This window comes from Mixophyes fleayi, chromosome 4 (assembly GCF_038048845.1).
Source record: "Mixophyes fleayi isolate aMixFle1 chromosome 4, aMixFle1.hap1, whole genome shotgun sequence".
Classification (NCBI taxonomy): Eukaryota; Metazoa; Chordata; class Amphibia; order Anura; family Limnodynastidae; genus Mixophyes; species Mixophyes fleayi.
Window position 1 is genome coordinate 37,887,215 of NC_134405.1, and position 22,526 is coordinate 37,909,740.

Here is a 22,526-nt window from a genome sequence, read left to right on the forward strand (position 1 = left end):
CAATTTATCAGAGTTATAATAATGGGGATACACTACTATGCATTATATATTCTGTTTGTTGTATTATCTATTAGTAAATATTGTGCTGAAAAATGAATCTGGGTTTACATGATTTACACCCAGATTATACACATTATATATTATGTATCTAATTAATCCTATGTTTCGCAGTGTGGTTATATGTTTAAATAGTATCATAGATGCATAACATATACCTTAATATATTGATGGACAGCCACATGTGGTCACCTATGTTGATTTAGATTATGTGGTAGGTATATTATTCCTGTACATACTTACATACTTCTACATATTTATACAAGTAGGAGTCTAAATTTACAATTTAGGCTCAAGTAGTTTCATGAACCATCCATTGACCGCGTGATAATAAATGTGTGAAGGTTATAAGGAAACTCTATCTGAGTACTGTAGCAGTACTGTGGTATCAAATGTGTAATATATATCTATACATTTCTATAAGTACTGTGAATTATGTTTGCATAAATATTTATGTACTCTCCATCAGTATTGTGGTATCACATGTGTAGTGTGTGTGTATATATATATATATATATATATATATATATATATATATATATATTTTGAAGCATCACATGTGTAATATATATATCAGTGCTATGGGATTATGGAGGATATTTTCATTATTACTATGCAAATTTTTTAGCAATTTTTAGACTATGAGTATTATCTTAATAAGAATTGGTATCGGCTGTTTGAGGATAGAGTTCTCTTATCTGCACAATTAACTGGCAACGAGGTCCCAATAATGTGACACTGTGCACAAAAATGAAAGCAATGGTCAATTACTGAGACATATTTGTTAGTGTATATAAATACAGTTCATGTTCCTTGTACAATATAACACTAATACTGTTAATGTAGATTCACACAAGTAATTATTAAATAATAATATAAATAATAAACTCATCTTTTTTGACAGATGGATTAATGAGCGGGATTAATGAGAACAGAAGACTTCTCGGAAAAGGACATTGTTCTCAGAGCATCAACAACCAACAAGTCATATCGGCCACAGATGCTAATTATTCTTTAACTAGAAAGTTTTCACACAAACTGTTCCTATTTTTCAATAGGAAAATCCTTCCATACGTATCTTTTTACTAATCAAACACATGATGAGTCTCAAAGCAGATAAATCTTTTCCATGTTCTGAATGTAACAAATGTTTTAAAACAAGGTCAAAACTTGTTCTTCATCAGCTGATTCACACAGGAGTAAAACCTTTTAAATGCTCTGAATGCAACAAGTGCTTTACCCAGGCTTCACATCTTGCTACACATCAGAAGAAACACACAGAAGAAAAACCTTATACATGCTCTGAATGCAGTAAGTGTTTTAGCCACAAGTCAAATCTTGTAAAACATCAGAGGATTCACACGGGAGTAAAACCTTTTAAATGCTCTGAATGCAACAAGTGCTTTTCCCAGGCTTCAGATCTGGTTGAACATCAGAGGATTCACACAGGAAAACGACCATATAACTGCTCTGAATGTAGCAAGTGTTTTGCAGTGAAGTCAAATCTTGTAAGACATGAATGGATTCACAAAGGTGAAAAACCATTTAAATGCTCTGAATGCAGCAAGTGTTTTACTCTGAAGCAAAGTCTTGTTAAACATCAGAGCATTCACACAGGAGAAAAACCATTTAAATGCTCTGAATGCAGTAAGTTCTTTACCCGGGCTTCAAATCTTGCTGAACATCAGAGGATTCACACAGCAGAAAAACCATTTAAATGCTCTGAATGCAGCAAGTGTTTTACTCAAAAGAAAACACTTGTCACTCACCAGAAGATTCACACACAAGAGTCACCCTGAGATACTGAATGTAACATGTGTTTCATAACTAAGTTTACTTGCTGTATCATCATAATATTCATACAAGGTAAAGGCAATTTTAATTTTCTGAATGTGACAAATGTTTTATATGATATCAAAGTCAGAGAAGACAGAAGAAGTCAGGCAATAGGACTTGTGGGTATCTTCCCCCCGGAAGGTCTCCATTATTTGAACTAGAACTATATATACAAACAATGATAATGGGACATCCCTTCCTGAGCTCTGTAATATACTGCTGTTCTGTTCATCCAGGTGCTGGGACTAGGAGAAGAAAGATCTTTCTATCCAGTAGAGAGTTCCAGCAGCTCTTCTCAGTACTGGGATCCCTTCTATGACAGCAGAGCTATGAGTACTGAATATTTCTACAGGAACACTGCACACTGCCCTGTATCATACTAAAAGTGCTCCTATTGGTCCCTGTTATTCCTTCTGATTCTTTCCCTCATACCTTTCTATTGTTGTCTTATCTCTCGCTGACATGACTACTTTGTACTGTTTAGTAACATGATGCAAGTAATACACTGGTTGCTCTATTTCATAGCAGCCAATCAGAAGATCACATTAGTTGGTTTGATGACACAAGGCTGCTAATAGCTGATATCTGGTTGCTATTGGCTACAACACATTCTTGTTTTTCACATCATGTTTTTAAATAAATCCCAAGGAGCTCACATTGCTTTCCAGGTTACTAATTAAAGATCCTTCATATATTATTGCACATTAGAAGAATACACATAATTAACAAACAGTGTCATAGTGCATAGTGATATAAATCAGATAGGACTGTCCTGCATATAGACTCTCTGTAATTACCATTTATGTTACTGGCTGATGTTTCTATAACACCGAATTTTGAATAAAATCTTAATTGGATAAATGTGTAGATTCTGATTTTTTAATGTTATTTCATTTTAAGTAACGTTAAATGTATACACATAACTAACAAATAGATTTTTTGGGAAATACTACCTGTACCTTGCGCTAGTCCAGGGAGGCAGCAGGAGATTAGGGAGGTTAATGTGTGGCTAAAAAATTGATGTAGGAAGGAGGGTTTTGGATTCCTAGAGCACTGGGCTGATTTCACTGGTCAGTTATCATCTTTATTGTTGAGATGTATTGTACCAGGATGAGGAGGGGGCTGCGGTGCTAGGGAAGAGGATGGTTAGAAGATTGGAGGAGATTTTAAACTAAGCTCCAGGGAGGAGGGGCAAGCAAGTACTTATGGGATAGACATTGAGTGTTTTAAGGAGGAATTTAACAAGAGTCAAGGGGGTAGAGAGGGGGGAAAGGGAAGCACAGCCGATAAGAAGAGGCCCTTGTTAAAGCACAAAGGAATACCTATTGGAGGCAATGGACTTAAGTCTATGCTTGTAAGTGTAAGAAGCCTGACAGGTAAAATGGTGGAAATAGAACTTTTAAAAATGAATGAGAAATATGATATTATAGGTATTACCAACACCTGGCGGGATGATACACATGATTGGACAGTCAACATGGAAAGATATACTCTCTTCAGGAGGGATAGGGTAAATAAAAGGGGAGGAGGAGTATGTCTTTATATTAAGACAGAAATAAAACCAAGTATTCAGGAAATTATTTACAAGAATAGTGGTGATAATATAGAGGCATTGTTGGTGGAAATATCCAGTGGAGGAAAAGTTCAGAGAAGTTGCTGATAGGGATTTGCTATAAACCACCAGTTATTAGTATGATTGAGGAAGCTCAACTTCTACAGCAAATTGAAAAGGCTACACAACTAGGTCAGTTTTTAATTATGGGGAGTTCTAATTATCCAGACATTGATTGGAGTACTGACACCTGCGGTGCAGCTATGGACAACAGGTTTCTGAACACGATAAAAGACCATCACATGTCCCAATTAGTAGAAGAACAGATAATGTAGACGTAATAACAATTATTCAAGTAAGGGAGCACTTGGGAAACAGTGATCATAATATGGTCTCATTTGAAATTAGTTTCTAGAAGCAACGTTATAAGGGATCAACTAGGACTTTAAACTTTAGAAAGACAAATTTTAATATGCTGAAAGAGTTTATAAAGTGCTTAGACTAGTACAATTTTTTTGAAGACAAAAATACGGAAGAAAAGTGGACTGTCTTTAAAATGTTGGAAGCATACACGTATAAGTTCATTCCTATGGGAAGTAATGTAAAATAATTAAGTCTAAACCAATGTAAGGCAGGAGGCTGTGGTGTAGGTGAAAGCACACACCCAAGACAATACTTTAGAGGTTAAAAGAACTGCACTTGCAGAACTAGGCAGCCAAGGAAGCAGCCTTGAAGACCTGTACAGTTAATATAGTAACTGTGACAATTGACCCATTTGATTTTGACATACTAAAGGAGATGCAGAAACAGGTAAAAGATAGGACAGAATAGAGAAAACTGACGGCGAAGGAAACAAATTAGGTACGGGCAATAGCTGCCTGTCCCATTCACTCTACCCACGAATGGCCCAGATAATTCATGGTGAGGCACTTTTCAAGGGACATGATGGTAAATACCTTAGACAAGTACTGGATAGCACCAGGCTTCACCCAGGCAGCACAAGCTTATACTACAATCTGTACCATATGTGGTTTGCATAATCCTGGCAAAACTATCGTAGTGCCTGCTAAAACCGTGACCAGAGCTCATTATCCATTTCAAAGACTACAGATTGATTTTACACAACTACATAAGGTTGCAGGGTATGAGAATGTTTTGGTGTGTGTGGACCTCTTCTCCAGTTGGCCCGAGGCTTGGGCCCTGCAGAACAGCAAATACCAGAACCGTAGAAAAGAAATTGATGTCAGAAGTGGTTTGCAGATATGATGCCCCAGAGGTAATAGAAAGTGATAGGGGAACACATTTAACTGGAGAAGTGTTAGGACACATATTAGAAGATCTAGGCATCTCTCAAGCTCTCTGCCTTCAGATTGTTACAACTCTGTCTGTTGTTTGTACCTAGCAGCAGTGCCTCATACCACCAGAGGTGCTGCTGTTCTGTTCCTGAACAGAAACACCGCCCGAGTTGCCTGTCCATGCGGTTCAGCCCGAGTTGCCTGTCCATGCGGTTCAGCCCGAGTTGCCTGTCCATGCGGTTCAGCCCGAGTTGCCTGTCCATGCGGTTCAGCCCGAGTTGCCTGTCCATGCGGTTCAGCCCGAATGTCCTGTCCATGCGGTTCAGCCCGAGTTGCCTGTCCATGCGGTTCAGCCCGAGTTGCCTGTCCATGCGGTTCAGCCCGAGTTGCTTGTCTATGCGGTTCAGCCCGAGTTACCACTTGGTGCTGTCTGTGCTGAGGCATCTCACAGTGCTGTCTGCACTGAGGCATCTCACAGTGCTGTCTGCGCTGAGGCATCTCACAGTGCTGTCTGCGCTGAGGCATCTCACAGTGCTGTCTGCGCTGAGGCATCTCACAGTGCTGTCTGCGCTGAGGCATCTCACAGTGCTGTCTGCGCTGAGGCATCTCACAGTGCTGTCTGCTCTGAGGCATCTCACAGTGCTGTCTGCTCTGAGGCATCTCACAGTGCTGTCTGCTCTGAGGCATCTCACAGTGCTGTCTGCTCTGAGGCATCTCACAGTGCTGTCTGCTCTGAGGCATCTCACAGTGCTGTCTGCTCTGAGGCATCTCACAGTGCTGTCTGCTCTGAAGCATCTCACAGTGCTGTCTGCTCTGAGGCATCTCACAGTGCTATCCAGTCAGAGTGCTGTGCCCAGTCCAGGCTCCCCGTCAAGTGTGCCCAACTTGCCGTCCCGTGCCATTTCAGTTGAGGACTCTCCAGAGACTGCTGCACAAGCTGGGTACTCTCCAGAGACTGCTATTGAGCCTGAATGCCCAAAAGCATCTTCTGAGTCATCAGATCCTCCTCCAGTCCTCTTTGATGGAGACATCAAACAGTTTGTTACAGTACTCGAACTTTCCATGAAACAGTTTCAAGAATGTCCAGATTATTTTGTTGACCAATTTAACCAAGTGGGTTCAATCATTATGTGTTTTAGAGGGGAGCCACAAACCTGGGCCTTCTCATTACAAAATTCCGATGACCCCATTATTCATAATACCATGGACTTTGTTAATGCTGTTTGTCAGAAGTACACTCCATCCATAGTCAAGTCATCTGATCACGATTTTTCTGTGCCCATTCCAGCCTGTGCGTCAGTTCCTGCACTTGTCCATAAGACCTCTATGAATGTGTCTTCCATCAGACAGTCTAGGTCACCTAGGGAGAAGGTTAGCAAGAACGGGAAAAACCTTGCTTTGCCACTTCAGTCACAACAAACACCAACCTTGGTGACTGGCTTTTTGGGCATACCGCCATCTTCTAATAGAATAAAAGGTCCTATCCCGACCCTTGGCTGGGACTCAGACTCTGAGAGTGAATTCGTTGAAGATACAAGAGACTTAGTGGACGAACTTACCAATTCTTTTGTTTTTGAGGAATTGGGTCTTCTCTGTACTCCTTTGGAAAAGAGCCCAATTGGATCTTCAGGAAGATCCCATAAAAAGAAAAAGAAGAGGAGGAATACCTGAAGGGAGCTTGTATGGAGCGTCTGGAATCCGCTCCTTAAAGGGGGGGCTATGTTACAACTATGTCTGTTGTTTGTACCTAGCAGCAGTGCCTCATACCACCAGAGGTGCTGCTGTTCTATTCCTGAACTCTTCTACGTGCCTGAAGGAGTTAATCTCCTTGCATTATGCCTGATTAGAACTGCACCTGTTGCACTGCTTTAAGTACCTGCCTCTAGCTGTGCTCTGTGCAGTTCATCCGTTTGTTCCTGGCTGCTGCTAACCTGCTCCTGTGCTATTTGATATATACCTGCTGGACTGAACTTCTGTGTATGACCCCTGTCTGTACCTTGGACCTTGCCTGCTTGCCTGAGACCCAGAATCATTTGCCTGTACCTTGGACCACGCTATTCTGCCTGTTGCCCTGACCTTTTGGACAGACTTTTGGACCTCGCTAATTTGCTTGATCTCTGCCTGGCTATTTGGATTTGTTTGTCTCATCACTGCTTTATCCCTGGACTCTGTCTGCTTTCCTGGACAGCCTTGTGCCTTCTGGACTGGGGTAAAACTTATTATACTTGTTCCTGCCATTTTACTATACAGTCTCTTTTGGAAACTGTTATCCGTGGATTTGAGTTATCTTTGTTAATATATTTACCTGAATAAAGACACTTTGCTCTTCGTGAATGCACTGGGATTCATAACACAGATATGTACTTTGTTAGTAGTTGACATAATGCCATATTTTATAAACTTGCGTGATTGTGATCTGTCTACATAATGAGAACTTCAAAACTGATCTCTTTAGTCTGAGTAAATCAGAGTTCTTGCAAACAACAAACCTGTGTGTTTCATTAACTCTGCAGCTGGCCGTATTGATACAGCTTATCTAATCACTGACCACTCAAGAAATATCGTTGACACAATCACTTTTATAACCTTGCATAGGGCTAGTCTCACTACAAATATTTGATCCCTCATCCAATCAACACTTAAAAGTAACTGTAATAAATGTCAGGCTCCCATTGCTGAACTTTACCATTGCTTGTAGCCCCAATTCCAGGAATTCTGGGAAATCATAAACAACAGCATTACTTCTGCTCTTATACCACTGACTATGACAGGTGATTGGACACTCTGGGATATTCATAAACCAACAATGAACCAAAATGTAAGTATTAGATAATAAACAAATGATAATTATTCCCCCACTGTCTGATAAGAGAAGGATGTGGTGGGTACACAAACAAAATCTTTGGTGTGACAGTTTTATATGTTTTGACTTTCCAGATTGTTATATGGACATTATGTAAGTAATCATTCCATGTATAAGCTGTACAATACTGATTTATAAATGTAGAAAATACATGTATATTCAGAGTATTTGTTGATAATGATGGGACATTCTATTATACAGAAATTAGTAGGAATTGTTCACTCAAATGCTACATTTATGCCACATAACTAGATTCCCCAAAATCTGGTACCCCAGATGCATTGGGAATATGTGATGTATAAATTTACATCTCACGTCCTTGTTACTGCTAGTTACACAGACAGGTCACAATCAGAGCCCTGGAGCAGAGGAAGATTCCTCAGCAGTGAATTTATTTTACTTTCATCTCTGCTTATGTAGCAGTATAATGTTAGTGTGGGAAGAGCGGGCACACAAGGAGGCCGTGTAACACAGGAGTCTCTGCACGGCCAATAGGCCAGTCTGTCTCTGAGAGAAACAATAGTTTATCAGTGCTCACCAACACCAATACAAGGGGAGAGGCATAGCAGAAGTCACATGATGCTTCCATACATCACTCATCTAGTACAGTTGTGCCTCTGGCTACACAGAACATCTCTCATTGCTGATAGAAGTCCTGTGCTGTGAATTCTCAGAACATTTGTATCCTAGAAACTACACTTAACCAGATTTTAGATTGAATAAAAAAAAACATACTGGGAACTGATGAAGAACAAACGAAGACATATTATGTAGTTTTCTACGTAGGGTTGGCCGAAAAGTGTGTTTCATGGCAAAAAAACACGCAATTCACTACTACGCATGTGTACTAAATATTACTTACACTTGTGTCCATAGGTACAGCCAGCTTTACATAACTTGATGTTTTTACCCTATTGTTATCACTATCCTTCTTACAAGAAAGAAGAGCTGAGTCCTTATATGAAGGATAATTTGTATGTATGGTATTATATTGTACGGACATACAGTATTTGCATTTATTACAAGATATGTGTGTTATATGGCATATTTATGACAAGGAGTGTGTGTTATATGGATTATTTATATTTATTACAAGGTATGTGCGTTATATGGCTTATTTGTGTTTATTACAAGGAGTGTGTGTTATATGGATTATTTATATTTATTACAAAGTCTGTGCGTTATATTCCTTATTTGTATTTTTTACAAGGTGTGTGTGTGTTATATAGCTTATTTATATTTATTACAAGGTATGTATGGTATTATACGGACATACAGTATTTGCATTTATTACAAGATATGTGTGTTATATGGCATATTTATGACAAGGAGTGTGTGTTATATGGATTATTTATATTTATTACAAGGTATGTGCGTTATATGGCTTATTTGTGTTTATTACAAGGAGTGTGTGTTATATGGATTATTTATATTTATTACAAAGTCTGTGCGTTATATTCCTTATTTGTATTTTTTACAAGGTGTGTGTGTTATATAGCTTATTTATATTTATTACAAGGTCTGTGCGTTATATCATCATCATATTTTATTTATATAGCACCACTAAGTCCGCAGCGCTGTACAGAGAACTCAATCACATCAGTCCCTGCCCCATTGGAGCTTACAGTCTAAATTCCCTAACATACATACATACATACATACATACATACACAGAGAGAGACTAGGGTCAATTTTGAAACAAGCCAATTAACCTACTAGTATATTTTTGAATTGTGGGAGGAGGAAACCCACGCAAACACTGGGAGAACATACAAACTCCACACAGATAAGGCTATGGTTGGGAATCGAACTCATGACCCCAGTGCTATGAGGCAGAAGTGCTAACCACTTAGCCACCGTGCTGTGCGCTATATGGCTTATTTGTATTTATTACAAGGTGTGTGTGGTATAAAGCTTGTTTATATTTTATTTATTTTTTACAAGCTGTGTGTGCTATATAGCTTATTTCTATTTATTACAAGGTGTGTGTGTTATATGGCTTATTTATATTTATTACAAGGTATGTGTGTTATATGGCTTATTTATATTTATTACAATGTGTGTGTGTTATATGGCTTATTTATATTTATTACAGTGTGTGTGTGTGTGTTATATGGCTCATGTATATGTATTCCAAGGTGTGTACATTATATGGCTTATTTATATTTATTACAAGGTCTGTGCGCTATATGGCTTATTTGTAAATATTACAAGGTGTGTGTGTGTTATATGGCTTATTTGTATTTATTACAAGGTCTGTGCGCTATATGGCTTATTTATATTACAAGGTCTGTGCGCTATATGGCTTATTTGTAAATATTACAAGGTGTGTGTGTTATTTGGCTTATTTGTATTTATTACAAGGTCTGTGCACTATATAGCTTAATTGTAAATATTACAAGGTGTGTGTGTTATATGGCCTAATTGTATTTAGTACAAGGTAAGTGTGTTATATGGCTTATTTATATGTATTCCAAGGTGTGTGCATTACATGGCTTATATATATTTATTACAAGTTGTGTGTTATATATCTTATTTATATTTTATTTATTTATTACGAGCTATGTGTCTTATATGGCTTATTTGTATTTATTACAAAAGTTGTGTTTTATATGGCTTATTTGTATTTGTTACCAGGTGTGTGTGTGTGTTATATGCCTTATTTGAATTTATTACAAGCTGCGTGTGTTTTGTGACTTATTTATATTTATTACAAGGTGTGTGTGTTACATAGCTTATTTGTATTTATTACAAGGTAAGTATTATATGGCTTATTTATATTTTATTGATTTTTTTTACAAGCTGTGTGTGTTATATGGCTTATTTGTATATATTGCAAGGTGTGTGTTATATGGCTTATTTATCTTTATTACAAGGTGTGTGTATTATGTGAGTTACACACAGTCTGTAATAATTACAAGTGTCTTGTAACTTATTTATATTTATTACAAGGTGTGTGTCTTATATGGCTTCTTTTTATTTATTACAAGGTGTGTGTTTTCTGTGGCTTATTTCTATTTATTACAAGGTGTGTGTCTTATATGGCGTTTTTGTATTTATTACAAGGTGTGTGTGTGTTATATGGTTTATTTATATTTATTACAAGGTGTGTGTCTTATTTGGCTTCTTTGTATTTATTACAAGGTGTCTTTGTTATATGGCTTATTTTTAACAGTGAATCATTTTGGAATCAGAGGTACAACATATATATAAAAGAGGTATTTCTGCTCACACTGTCTACTTGGTAAATTCTAAATGAAAAGTGAATATGTAGATATAACGGGGTATCAGAGAATGCTAAAATCTAAATAGAATGAACAAATTTGCAAACTACCTGATTAGAATTTTCCTTTCTAGTAAGTGACTTTAGAAATGTTTATATCTAAATTACATGTGAAGGATGTGTACATGAGAAGCTGCTGGGAGGAAAGAAAATTTACATATTTTCCTAGACCCTAACAGGTCACACTGTCTGCCTAGACAATAGGTGGATCCTAAACAAAAGGTCCATTTGTTGACATAACAATATGTTGGAGACTGCTGTGATCTAATTAGAATGAACGATTTTTCCACCTTCCAAGGTCTAATTAGAATTTTCCTTTGTACTATGTGACCTTAGTTGACAAACAGTCTGAGAATATTTTTTGGTCATCCCAGAAACTATTGAAGAGAGATGGGGAGTAATGACTATAAATAGGCTGTATCAGGCTGGTGTAAGTTAGTTAGTTGGTGGTTGGAGAGCTGGAAGGATGGAACAGTAATAATGAGCATGGAGAGAGAGAAGTAGAAAACTACACAATAAGGTAATTATATTATGCATCAGAATATATTGATACATGCACAAATAATTGCAGATATTATGTTGCAGATATTGTATTTTTTAACAATGTTTGATGTGTTCTTGCTGTAACATTCTATATATAGTTAGCTTTGCAATTTATCAGAGTTATAATAATGGGGATACACTACTATGCATTATATATTCTGTTTTTTGTATTATCTATTAGTAAATATTGTGCTGAAAAATGAATCTGGGTTTACATGATTTACACCCAGATTATACACATTATATATTATGTATCTAATTAATCCTATGTTTCGCAGTGTGGTTATATGTTTAAATAGTATCATAGATGCATAACATATACCTTAATATATTGATGGACAGCCACATGTGGTCACCTATGTTGATTTAGATTATGTGGTAGGTATATTATTCCTGTACATACTTACATACTTCTACATATTTATACAAGTATGAGTCTAAATTTACAATTTAGGCTCAAGTAGTTTTATGAACCATCCATTGACCGCGTGATAATAAATGTGTGAAGGTTATAAGGAAACTCTATCTGAGTACTGTAGCAGTACTGTGGGATCAAATGTGTAATATATATCTGTGAATTATGTTTGCAAAAAATATTTATGTACTCTCCATCAGTACTGTGGTATCACATGTGTAGTGTGTATATATTTTTATATATATATATATATATATATATATATATATATATATAGAAGCATCACATGTGTAATATATATATGAGTACTATGGGATTATGGAGGATATTTTCATTATTACTAAGCAATTTTTTTTAGCAATTTTTATACTGTCTTAACATTCTATGAGTATTATCTTAATAAGAATTGGTATCTGCGGTGGGAGGATAGAGTTCTCTTATCTGCACAATTACCTGGCATTGAGGTCCCAATAATGTGACACTGTGCACAAAAATTAAAGCAATGGTCAATTACTGAGACATATCTGTTAGTGTATATAAATATAGTTCATGTTCCTTGTACAATATAATACTACTACTGTTAATGTAGATTCACACAAGTAATTATTAAATAATAATATAAATAATAAACTCATCTTTTTTGACAGATGGATTAATGAGTGGGATTCCTACTGAGAACAGAAGACTTCTTGGAAAAGGACCTTGTTCTCAGAGCATCAACAACCAACAAGTCATATCGGCCACAGATGCTAATTATTTTTAACTAGAAAGTTTTCACACAAACTGTTCCTATTTTTCAATAGGAAAATCCTTCCATACGTATCTTTTTACTAATCAAACACATGATGAGTCTCAAAGCAGATAAATCTTTTCCATGTTCTGAATGTAACAAATGTTTTAAAACAAGGTCAAAACTTGTTCTTCATCAGCGGATTCACACAGGAGTAAAACCTTTTAAATGCTCTGAATGCAACAAGTGCTTTACCCAGGCTTCACATCTTGCTACACATCAGAAGAATCACACAGAAGAAAAACCTTATACATGCTCTGAATGCAGCAAGTGTTTTAGCCACAAGTCAAATCTTGTAAAACATCAGAGGATTCACACAGGAGTAAAACCTTTTAAATGCTCTGAATGCAACAAGTGCTTTTCCCAGGCTTCAAATCTGGTTGAACATCAGAGGATTCACACAGGAGAACGACCATATAACTGCTCTGAATGTAGCAAGTGTTTTGCAGTGAAGTCAAATCTTGTAAGACATGAATGGATTCACAAAGGTGAAAAACCATTTAAATGCTCTGAATGCAGCAAGTGTTTTACTCTGAAGCAAAGTCTTGTTAAACATCAGAGCATTCACACAGGAGAAAAACCATTTAAATGCTCTGAATGCAGCAAGTTCTTTACCCGGGCTTCAAATCTTGCTGAACATCAGAGGATTCACACAGGAGAAAAACCATTTAAATGCTCTGAATGCAGCAAGTGTTTTACTCAAAAGAAAACACTTGTTACTCACCAGAAGATTCACACACAAGAGTCACCCTGAGATACTGAATGTAACATGTGTTTCATTACCAAGTTAACTTGCTGTATCATCATAATATTCATACAAGGTAAAGGCAATTTTAATTTTCTGAATGTGACAAATGTTTTATATGATATCAAAGTCAGAGAAGACAGAAGAAGTCAGGCAATAGGACTTGTGGGTATCTTCCCCCCGGAAGGTCTCCATTATTTGAACTAGAACTATATATACAAACAATGATAATGGGACGTCCCTTCCTGAGCTCTGTAATATACTGCTGTTCTGTTCATCCAGGTGCTGGGACTAGGAGAAGAAAGATCTTTCTATCCAGTAGAGAGTTCCAGCAGCTCTTCTCAGTACTGGGATCCCTTCTATGACAGACAGAGCTATGAGTACTGAATATTTCTACAGGAACACTGCACACTGCTCTGTATCACAGTAGAAGTGCTCCTATTGGTCCCTGTTATTCCTTCTTATTCTTTCCCTCATACCTTTCTATTGTTGTCTTATCTCCCTCTGACATGACTACTTTGTACTGTTCAGTAACATGATGCAAGTAATATACTGGTTGCTGTATTTCATAGCAGCCAATCAGATGATCCCATTAGTTGGTTTGATGCCACCAGGCTGCTAATAGCTGATATCTGGTTGCTATTGGCTACAACACATTCTTGTTCTTCACATCATGTTTTTAAATAAATCCCAAGGAGCTCACATTGTTTTCCAGGTTACTAATTAAAGATCCTTCATATATTATTGCACATTAGAAGAATACACATAACTAACAAACAGTAACATAGTACATAGTGATACAAATCAGATAGGACTGTCCTGCATATAGACTCTCAGTAATTACCATTTACGTTACTGGCAGATGTTTCTATAACACCGAATTTTGAATAAAATCTTAATTGGATAAATGTGTAGATTCTGATTTTTTAATGTTATTTCATTTTAAGTAACGTTAAATGTATACACATAACTAACAAATAAATTTTTGGGGAAATAATACCTGTACCATGCACTAGTCCAGGGAGGCAGCAGGAGATTAGGGAGGTTAATGTGTGGCTAAAAGATTGGTGTAGGAAGGAGGGTTTGTGGATTCTTAGAGCACTGGGCTGATTTCACTGGTCAGTTATCATCTTTATTGTTGAGATGTATTGTACCAGAACGAGGAGGGGGCTGCTGTGCTAGGGGAGAGGATGGTTAGAAGGTTGGAGGAGATTTTAAACTAAGCTTCAGGGAGGAGGGGCAAGCAAGTATTTATGGGATAGACATTGAGCGTTTTAAGGAGGAATTTAACAATAGTCAAGGGGGTGGAGAGGGGGGAAAGGGAAGCACAGCCGATAAGAAGAGGCCCTTGTTAAAGCACAAAGGAATACCTAATGGAGGCAATGGACTTAAGTCTAGGCCAGAGATAAAACCAATTATTCAAAAAGTTATTTGCTAGAATATTGGTGATAATATAGAGGCATTGTGGGTGGAAATATCCAGTGGAGGAGAAAGATCAGAGAAGTTGCTGATAGGCATTTGCTATAAACCACCAGTTATTAGTATGATTGAGAAAGCCCAACTTCTACAGCAAAATAAAAAGGCTACACAACAAGGTCAAGTTTTAATTATGGGGAGTTCTAATTATCCAGACATTGATTGGAGTACTGAGGCCTGTGGTATAGCTATTGGAACAGGTTTCTGAACACGCTAAAAGACCACTACATGTCCGAATTAGTAGAGAAACCAACTAGAAACCGGACTATACTGGACCTAGTAATGGCAAATAATGTCCCAATTAGTAGAGGAACAAATAATGAAGACGTAATATCAAATATTCAAGTAAGGGAGCACTTGGGAAACAGTGATCATAATATGGTCTCATTTGAAATTAGTTTCCAGAAGCAATGTTATAAGGGATCAACTAGGGCTTTAAACTTTAGAAAGACAAATTTTAATATGCTAAAGGAGTCTATAAAGTGCATAGACTGGGACAAAGATTTTGAAGAAAAAAATATAAAAGTAAAGTTGGCTGTCTTTAAAATGTTGGACACATACACTTATAAGTTCATTCCAATGGAATGTAAATGTAAAAGAATTAAGTCTAAAGCAATGTGGATAAATAAAAAGGCAAGAGAAGAAATGCAAAGGAAGAAGCGTGCATTTAAACTGTTTAAATCTAAAGGGTCTGAGGAATCCTTCTGTAGGTACAAGGATTGTAATAAAACATGCAAAAAGAAAATTAGATTTGCTAAATTAGAAAATGAAGAACAAGTTGCAAAAGAAAGTGCTTGGGGTGTGACATTTACCCCTGCTCCAAAAAATCTATTTTCTGGTGTTGAAATTATTATATACAAGCACTATATTTCTGAATTTGCATTACAAGTGTTTGGGGTCTCATTAAAATTGATTCACAGCAGTCCACATATGAGCAGGATCAGCAAGCAGCTGCTGGCAGCAGTCCTGATGGTAGTCTTCCCTGTACGTCATCTGGTAAAGCCTATGTAAAAGTACATAGTCTTTTTAAGTCAGGGAAAAAAACACACAAAAAAACCCTTTTACCATGTTGAAGAGAAAAAGAGCTGTAACTGATGAAAAGTTAACTGCAGAGAAAAAAAAATGACAACATGCCATTCTACACACGCAGTGGCAAAGAAAGAATGAGGCCTTCGTCTTTCTCTATTAGTGCGCGATCTAAAAATATTACTGAGCCTTCTTCTTGTAAGGTCACTCGCAGGGCCTGATCAACTACTAGGCTGACCAGGCTGCAGCCTGGGGCGCTGGGGGGCGCAGCGCGGTACAATAGCAAGCTTTTTTTTTTTCTTTTTTGTTTTTTTCTTCAAATACCGGCGATCTTTTTCCTCTGATGGGCCGCCCCTGGCCACAAGGGGGCGGTCCCACATGTTCCTATACCCAATCACGCAGCTAACAGCATCTGATGCTGTTAGCTGCTGCTGTTAGTCAGTGTATTGCTTAGTGTGGTCACGTGAGATCTCACATCTCATGTGACCACACTAATCACAGAGAGCGCGCCCGCAGTGACAGTGCAGCTAACAGCGTCGGATGCTGTTAGCTGCGTGTGAAGATGACAGAAGCGCCGGCTGGTGAGAGGAAGAACAGAAGACAGCAAGGTAAGTGCAGCTTGTTAAATATCAGGGGGGAGGGGAGACACATTGGATGTGGAGGGGGAGAGATGACTGGGGGGACTAATAAACTGGCTAATGTGGCTAACGAGGAGGGGTCTTATAAATTGGATATGGGGGGATTAATGAACTGACTAGTATGGATTGGATAGGGGGGATTAATGTAGTGAAAATGGGGAGGTAATGAACTGGTTAGAGGGGGGCTTATGAATTGGATGGGGGGATTAATGGAATGGTTAGGGGGGATTAATGAAGTGCAAATGGGGATTAATGAACTGGCTACAGGGGGGACTTATGAATTGAATAGGGGGGGCTTATGAATTGGATGGAGCGGGATAATGAAATGGCTAGGGGAGGGGATTAATGAAGTAAAAATGGGGAGGTAATGAACTGGCTAGAGGGGGTTAATGAATTGGATAGGGGGGATTAATGAAATGGCAATAGGGAGGTAATGAACTGGCTACAAGGGGGGGTTAATGAATTGGATAGGGGAGTCATACACTGTCTGTTGCGGGTCGATAGGGGGGATGAATTGGCTGGTGGGGGAGGTGATGAAATAGCCTGAGGATCTCTGTATTGTGTGGCGGTGATGTGGATGCTGACTGTGGTTTCAGCGGTCACTAGAATACTAAATACTAGATAGACAGGGCTGGTAAATGTTGCTAAATGAGTGTAAATAAATTTCATATATTTTATTGTCTATGTCTGTACTAGGGGGTTGTCTTGTATCATTCAGGGTTTGTTAAAATTTGGCACTATAATACAATTTTTGCACATTTTAAATACAGGACTCCCAAGTTTCCAGAAGCCAACGGACAACGCTCCAAGAATAAGCAAAAGAGAACACCAGGTAGTCTACGCTGCGAGATCTGCCCCTGCTGCATCTGCCCCCTCAGCCTCAGCGTTCTGCCCCTGCTGCATCTGCGATCTGCCCCTGCGCTCTGCCCCCTCAAAATCTGCGCTCTGCCCCCTCAGCCTCCACGCTCTGCCCCCTCAGCCTCTGCGCTCTGCCCCCACTGCCCCCACGCTCTGCCACCTCAGCATCTGCGCTCTGCCCCCTCAGACACCGCGCTCTGCCCCTGCTGCATCTGCCCCCTCAGCCTCCGCGCTCTGCCCCTGCAGCATCTGCCCGCCTCAGCCTCCGTGCTCTGCCCCCTCTGCCTCCGCGCACTGCCCCCTCGGCCTCCGCGCTCTGCCACCTCTGCCTCCGCGCTCTGCCCCCTCGCTGTGCCCCCTCTGTATCCCGCCGTGGACAGGAAGAAGAAAAGAAAAAAAAAAGAGAGAAACTTACCAATCCGGGACCCAGCATCCTCCTCCTTCCTCGCTTCTCACTGAATGCCGGGCATGACGTCAAGCCCGGCATTCAGTGAGAAGCGAGGAAGGAGGAGGATGCTGGGTCCTGGGCGCCGCCGGATTGGTAAGTAGTTGGTTTTTTTGGGGTTTTTTTTCCTTCTTCTTCTTCCTGTCCACGGCACCCCTGTGACAGTGCCGCGGCACCCCTGGGAGCATCGGCGCACAGTTTAGGAACCTAGGAATTAGTGCATTTTTTTTTTAAAGCAGTATACTGACCGCTTTAATGGCCCCACTGCGTTCACGGCCTCACAGATTTGGTCACACAATTGGTAGCGCCGCCTGAGCGGAGTACAGGCTGCTAGATTCCCTAATATAATTTCGTAGCAGGGAACTATATTGTGGACCAGCACACAATTTTCATCATGAGACAATCTGACATTCCTCCCTGACTTGGACTTCCTGCCCTGTCCTGTCTCCTCTAACCCTTCCTCACCTTCCTCTGTCCCCTCCACCTCCATCTATCTCTCCTCAGCCTCTGCCCCCCTCCTATCTCTGGCCATATTCACAATGAATACACAAAAAAAAGAAACACTGAAGAACGGACAAACTAGACTAACTACAGAAACACTCACAACACTCTCACACACAAGTAACAGAGACAAAGGACTAGACAAATACAATAAATACAAGACAGAAATTAAATGAGAAAGTAAAGGCACAAAACTGAAAAAGACCACAGGACTATTCACACTTCAATCAGAAATCGCTGCACAAGACCACTCTAAACCAACTATCACCAATCCACAATTCTCCAAACCCCTCTCTCTATACTCCTCAAAACCCTATGAAAAAAAAAGTGGCAGGCAGTGCTTTATATATGCATGGCAGATTAAACACGTCGAGCATCCTGCCTGTTAGTAAATCTAGCCCTGTAAATGTAAAAGAATTAAGTCTAAAGCAATGTGGATAAATAAAAAGGCAAGAGAAGAAATGCAAAGGAAGAAGCGTGCATTTAAACTGTTTAAATCTAAAGGGTCTGAGGAATCCTTCTGTAGGTACAAGGATTGTAATAAAACATGCAAAAAGAAAATTAGATTTGCTAAATTAGAAAATGAAGAACAAGTTGCAAAAGAAAGTGCTTGGGGTGTGACATTTACCCCTGCTCCAAAAAATCTATTTTCTGGTGTTGAAATTATTATATACAAGCACTATATTTCTGAATTTGCATTACAAGTGTTTGGGGTCTCATTAAAATTGATTCACAGCAGTCCACATATGAGCAGGATCAGCAAGCAGCTGCTGGCAGCAGTCCTGATGGTAGTCTTCCCTGTACGTCATCTGGTAAAGCCTATGTAAAAGTACATAGTCTTTTTAAGTCAGGGAAAAAAACACACAAAAAAACCCTTTTACCATGTTGAAGAGAAAAAGAGCTGTAACTGATGAAAAGTTAACTGCAGAGAAAAAAAAATGACAACATGCCATTCTACACACGCAGTGGCAAAGAAAGAATGAGGCCTTCGTCTTTCTCTATTAGTGCGCAATCTAAAAATATTACTGAGCCTTCTTCTTGTAAGGTCACTCGCAGGGCCTGATCAACTACTAGGCTGACCAGGCTGCAGCCTGGGGCGCTGGGGGGCGCAGACCACTCTAAACCAACTATCACCAATCCACAATTCTCCAAACCCCTCTCTCTATACTCCTCAAAACCCTATGAAAAAAAAAGTGGCAGGCAGTGCTTTATATATGCATGGCAGATTAAACACGTCGAGCATCCTGCCTGTTAGTAAATCTAGCCCTAAGACTTTTGATTTTGACAACTGGCCCTATGTTTGGAAAGATTTGCAAAATTTTTGTATTGGTCTTGATTTCACTAACTGGGTAAAATTACTTTATAGTGACTCTTGCAGCAAGAGTAGAGTAAAAGGCTGTATTTCCAATAAACGTTTTTTAGGTAGGGGGACGTGTCAAGACTGCCCAACATTTCCACTGGTAATAGAACATCTGACGTGTATAAGTAAAATAAATTCTGGTATATCTGGGCTATCATTATGTGACAGAACTAAAAAGATTGCTTTGAAAACGGATGATGTTATTATTATTGAATGCAAATTACTCTCTCAAAAACCTGATTCAGGGTTGTTGAGAAATTTGAATTTTATTCAGGTCTCATAATCAATTGGTCTAAATCAACTATTTTCCCTATTCGTAAGAATTATTCACAAAATTCTGGACATTTTTATTCTCTCAATGGGTTACATAATTCAAATACTTAGGTATTACTTAAGTATTTGGATCTCAGACAGCCCCAAGGTTATATTATTGACAATGGCTCTTTAATTGATTTCTTAGATTTTATATCCAGCATATGGAAGAAATAGCCTCCTCTGGTAATAGGTAGAATTCACTTAATTAAAATGTTTGTCCAACCAAACTTTATATATGTATTATAACATTCACCTATCTGTATACCAGGATAGATTTTTACTAATATTGGTCAACATGTCTCCTCCTTAATATGGCCAGATAAAAGGGCGAGAATTAAATTGAGACTTATACAGGCCTTGTGCTCTTGGAAGGTTAGCCCTTCTACATTCTAGACTCCATTATTGGGCATCACTGTTAGTAGATCTTCAGCACTCGGTTGGAAACTTATTAAAATAAATGCATTAAAACAGCCAAGGCTCCATCATACACCACTACTGGATGTTTTACTAGTGATCTGTAAAAAAATATGTCCCCTATTATTGTTCAGGCTGTCTGTATTTGGGGTATAGTACGTACTGTGACAAGTACACCAAATAAAAAAATGCCCCTCACGCACAGAGCCGGATTTAGACCTCATAGGGCCCTAGGCAGGATATTGTTTTTGGGCCCCCTCCCTGAAACAATCCATAGCACTATATTATTGCAGCCTACCATATACCCCTATAGTTATGTAGAAGTGAAAGCATGTGCCGCCGCATGCCTACCATATACCCCTATAGTTAAGTAGATATGAAAGCATGTGCCGCCAAAGGAGGTGAGGGCGTGGCTTGTATCTTTGGGGGCGTACCTAACATGTGAAAAGAGCAAGGCCACCCTGCTGCAGAAAAAGGCACCCCTAAATAATTACCAAGCAGTCACGTTTTTTTAAGTAGTTGGGTCAAAACAACTTAATAAATATTGAAGTCAGGGCAGAAATACTTAAGTTGTTTGCAAAAATAATACGCATAAATCCAAGTATGTGCTCTTTTCACTTTTGTCCCTCTATCATCACACTGTGCCCCTTCATTGTCACTTTTGCCCCTTCACAATATCACATGTGCCCTTTCACCATCACCTCTGTGCCCATCACCATCACCACCTCTGTGCCCATCACCATCACCACCTCTGTACCCATCACCACCTCTGTGCCCTTCACAATCACCACTTCTGTGCCAATCACCATCACCACCTCTGTGCCTCTTCACCATCACCACCTCTGTGCCCATCACCACCTCTGTGCCCATCACCACCTCTGTGCCCTTCACCATCACCACTTCTGTGCCCATCACCACCTCTGTGCCAATCACCATCACCACCTCTGTGCCCATCACCACCTCTGTGCCCTTCACCATCACCACTTCTGTGCCAATCACCATCACCACCTCTGTGCCTCTTCACCATCACCACCTCTGTGCCCTTCACCATCACCACTTCTGTGCCAATCACCATCACCACCTCTGTGCCTCTTCACCATCACCACCTCTGTGCCCATCACCACCTCTGTGCCTCTTCACCATCACCACCTCTGTGCCCTTCACCATCACCACCTCTGTGCCAATCACCATCACCACCTCTGTGCCAATCACCATCACCAATTCTGTGCCCCTTCACAATCACCACCTCTGTGCCCTTCACCATCACCACCTCTGTGCCCTTCACCATCACCACCTCTGTGCCCATCACCACCTCTGTGCCAATCACCATCACCAATTATGTGCCCCTTCACCACCTCAGTGCCAATCACTATCACCAATTCTGTGCCCCTTCACCATCACCATCTCTGTGCCCTTCACCATCACCACTTCTGTGCCAATCACCATCTCTGTGCCCTTCACCATCACCACCTCTGTGCCCATCACCATCAACACTTCTGTGCCCCTTCACCATCACCACCTCTGTCCCTCCGTTGTTTTACTTACCTCTCTATTGCCTTTCTTCTCCGGCGCGCTGCTCCTCCTCGGTCAGTCCAGATATGAAAAAAAAAAAAGTCACGTGATCGCTCGTCGGGTCCCGGCAGCCTCTTCTCCTCTCTCTATCACTGAGACACTGAGAGGAGAAGAGGCTACCGGGACCCGATTCGCGAGTCGGGGGAGGGGCCGAATTTTATTTTTTTTTAAATCGCTCCTGTCCCCCCCAGCTGTGCCCCCCGAGAGCCGCTAGGCCCTAAGCAGGTGCCTAGGTTGCCTAGCGGTAAATCCGGCCCTGCTCACGCAGCATTTACTGAACCACTTTGCAATTTATTCTTTCTCAGGATGGATCATACAGATTCTGCAGTAATTTCAGGTATCACACCAAAATATTTACAAAATTATGCGTCCTTAGTAGCACATAGCCATAGAATAGTTGTTGATAATGGAAACCACTAGCGCTGTCCAGTACTGTGTCAGATGTGAAGGGGGAATAAAAAACCATTCTATTTATTACAAGGTGTGTGTTCTATGGATTATTTGTATTTAGTACAATATGTGCGTGTTATGTGGCTTATTTG

General features: G+C 39.6%; 1 protein-coding gene across 1 annotated transcript in view; it reads left to right on the forward strand.

The window, feature by feature from the left end:
* Positions 1 to 22,526, forward strand: part of LOC142150627 (uncharacterized) — a 209,826-nt gene that overhangs the window by 21,880 nt on the left and 165,420 nt on the right. The window contains 2 exon segments of the mRNA XM_075205823.1: positions 1,343 to 1,866; positions 12,874 to 13,349. Coding sequence (XP_075061924.1) covers positions 1,343 to 1,866; positions 12,874 to 13,349 — 1,000 coding nt within the window.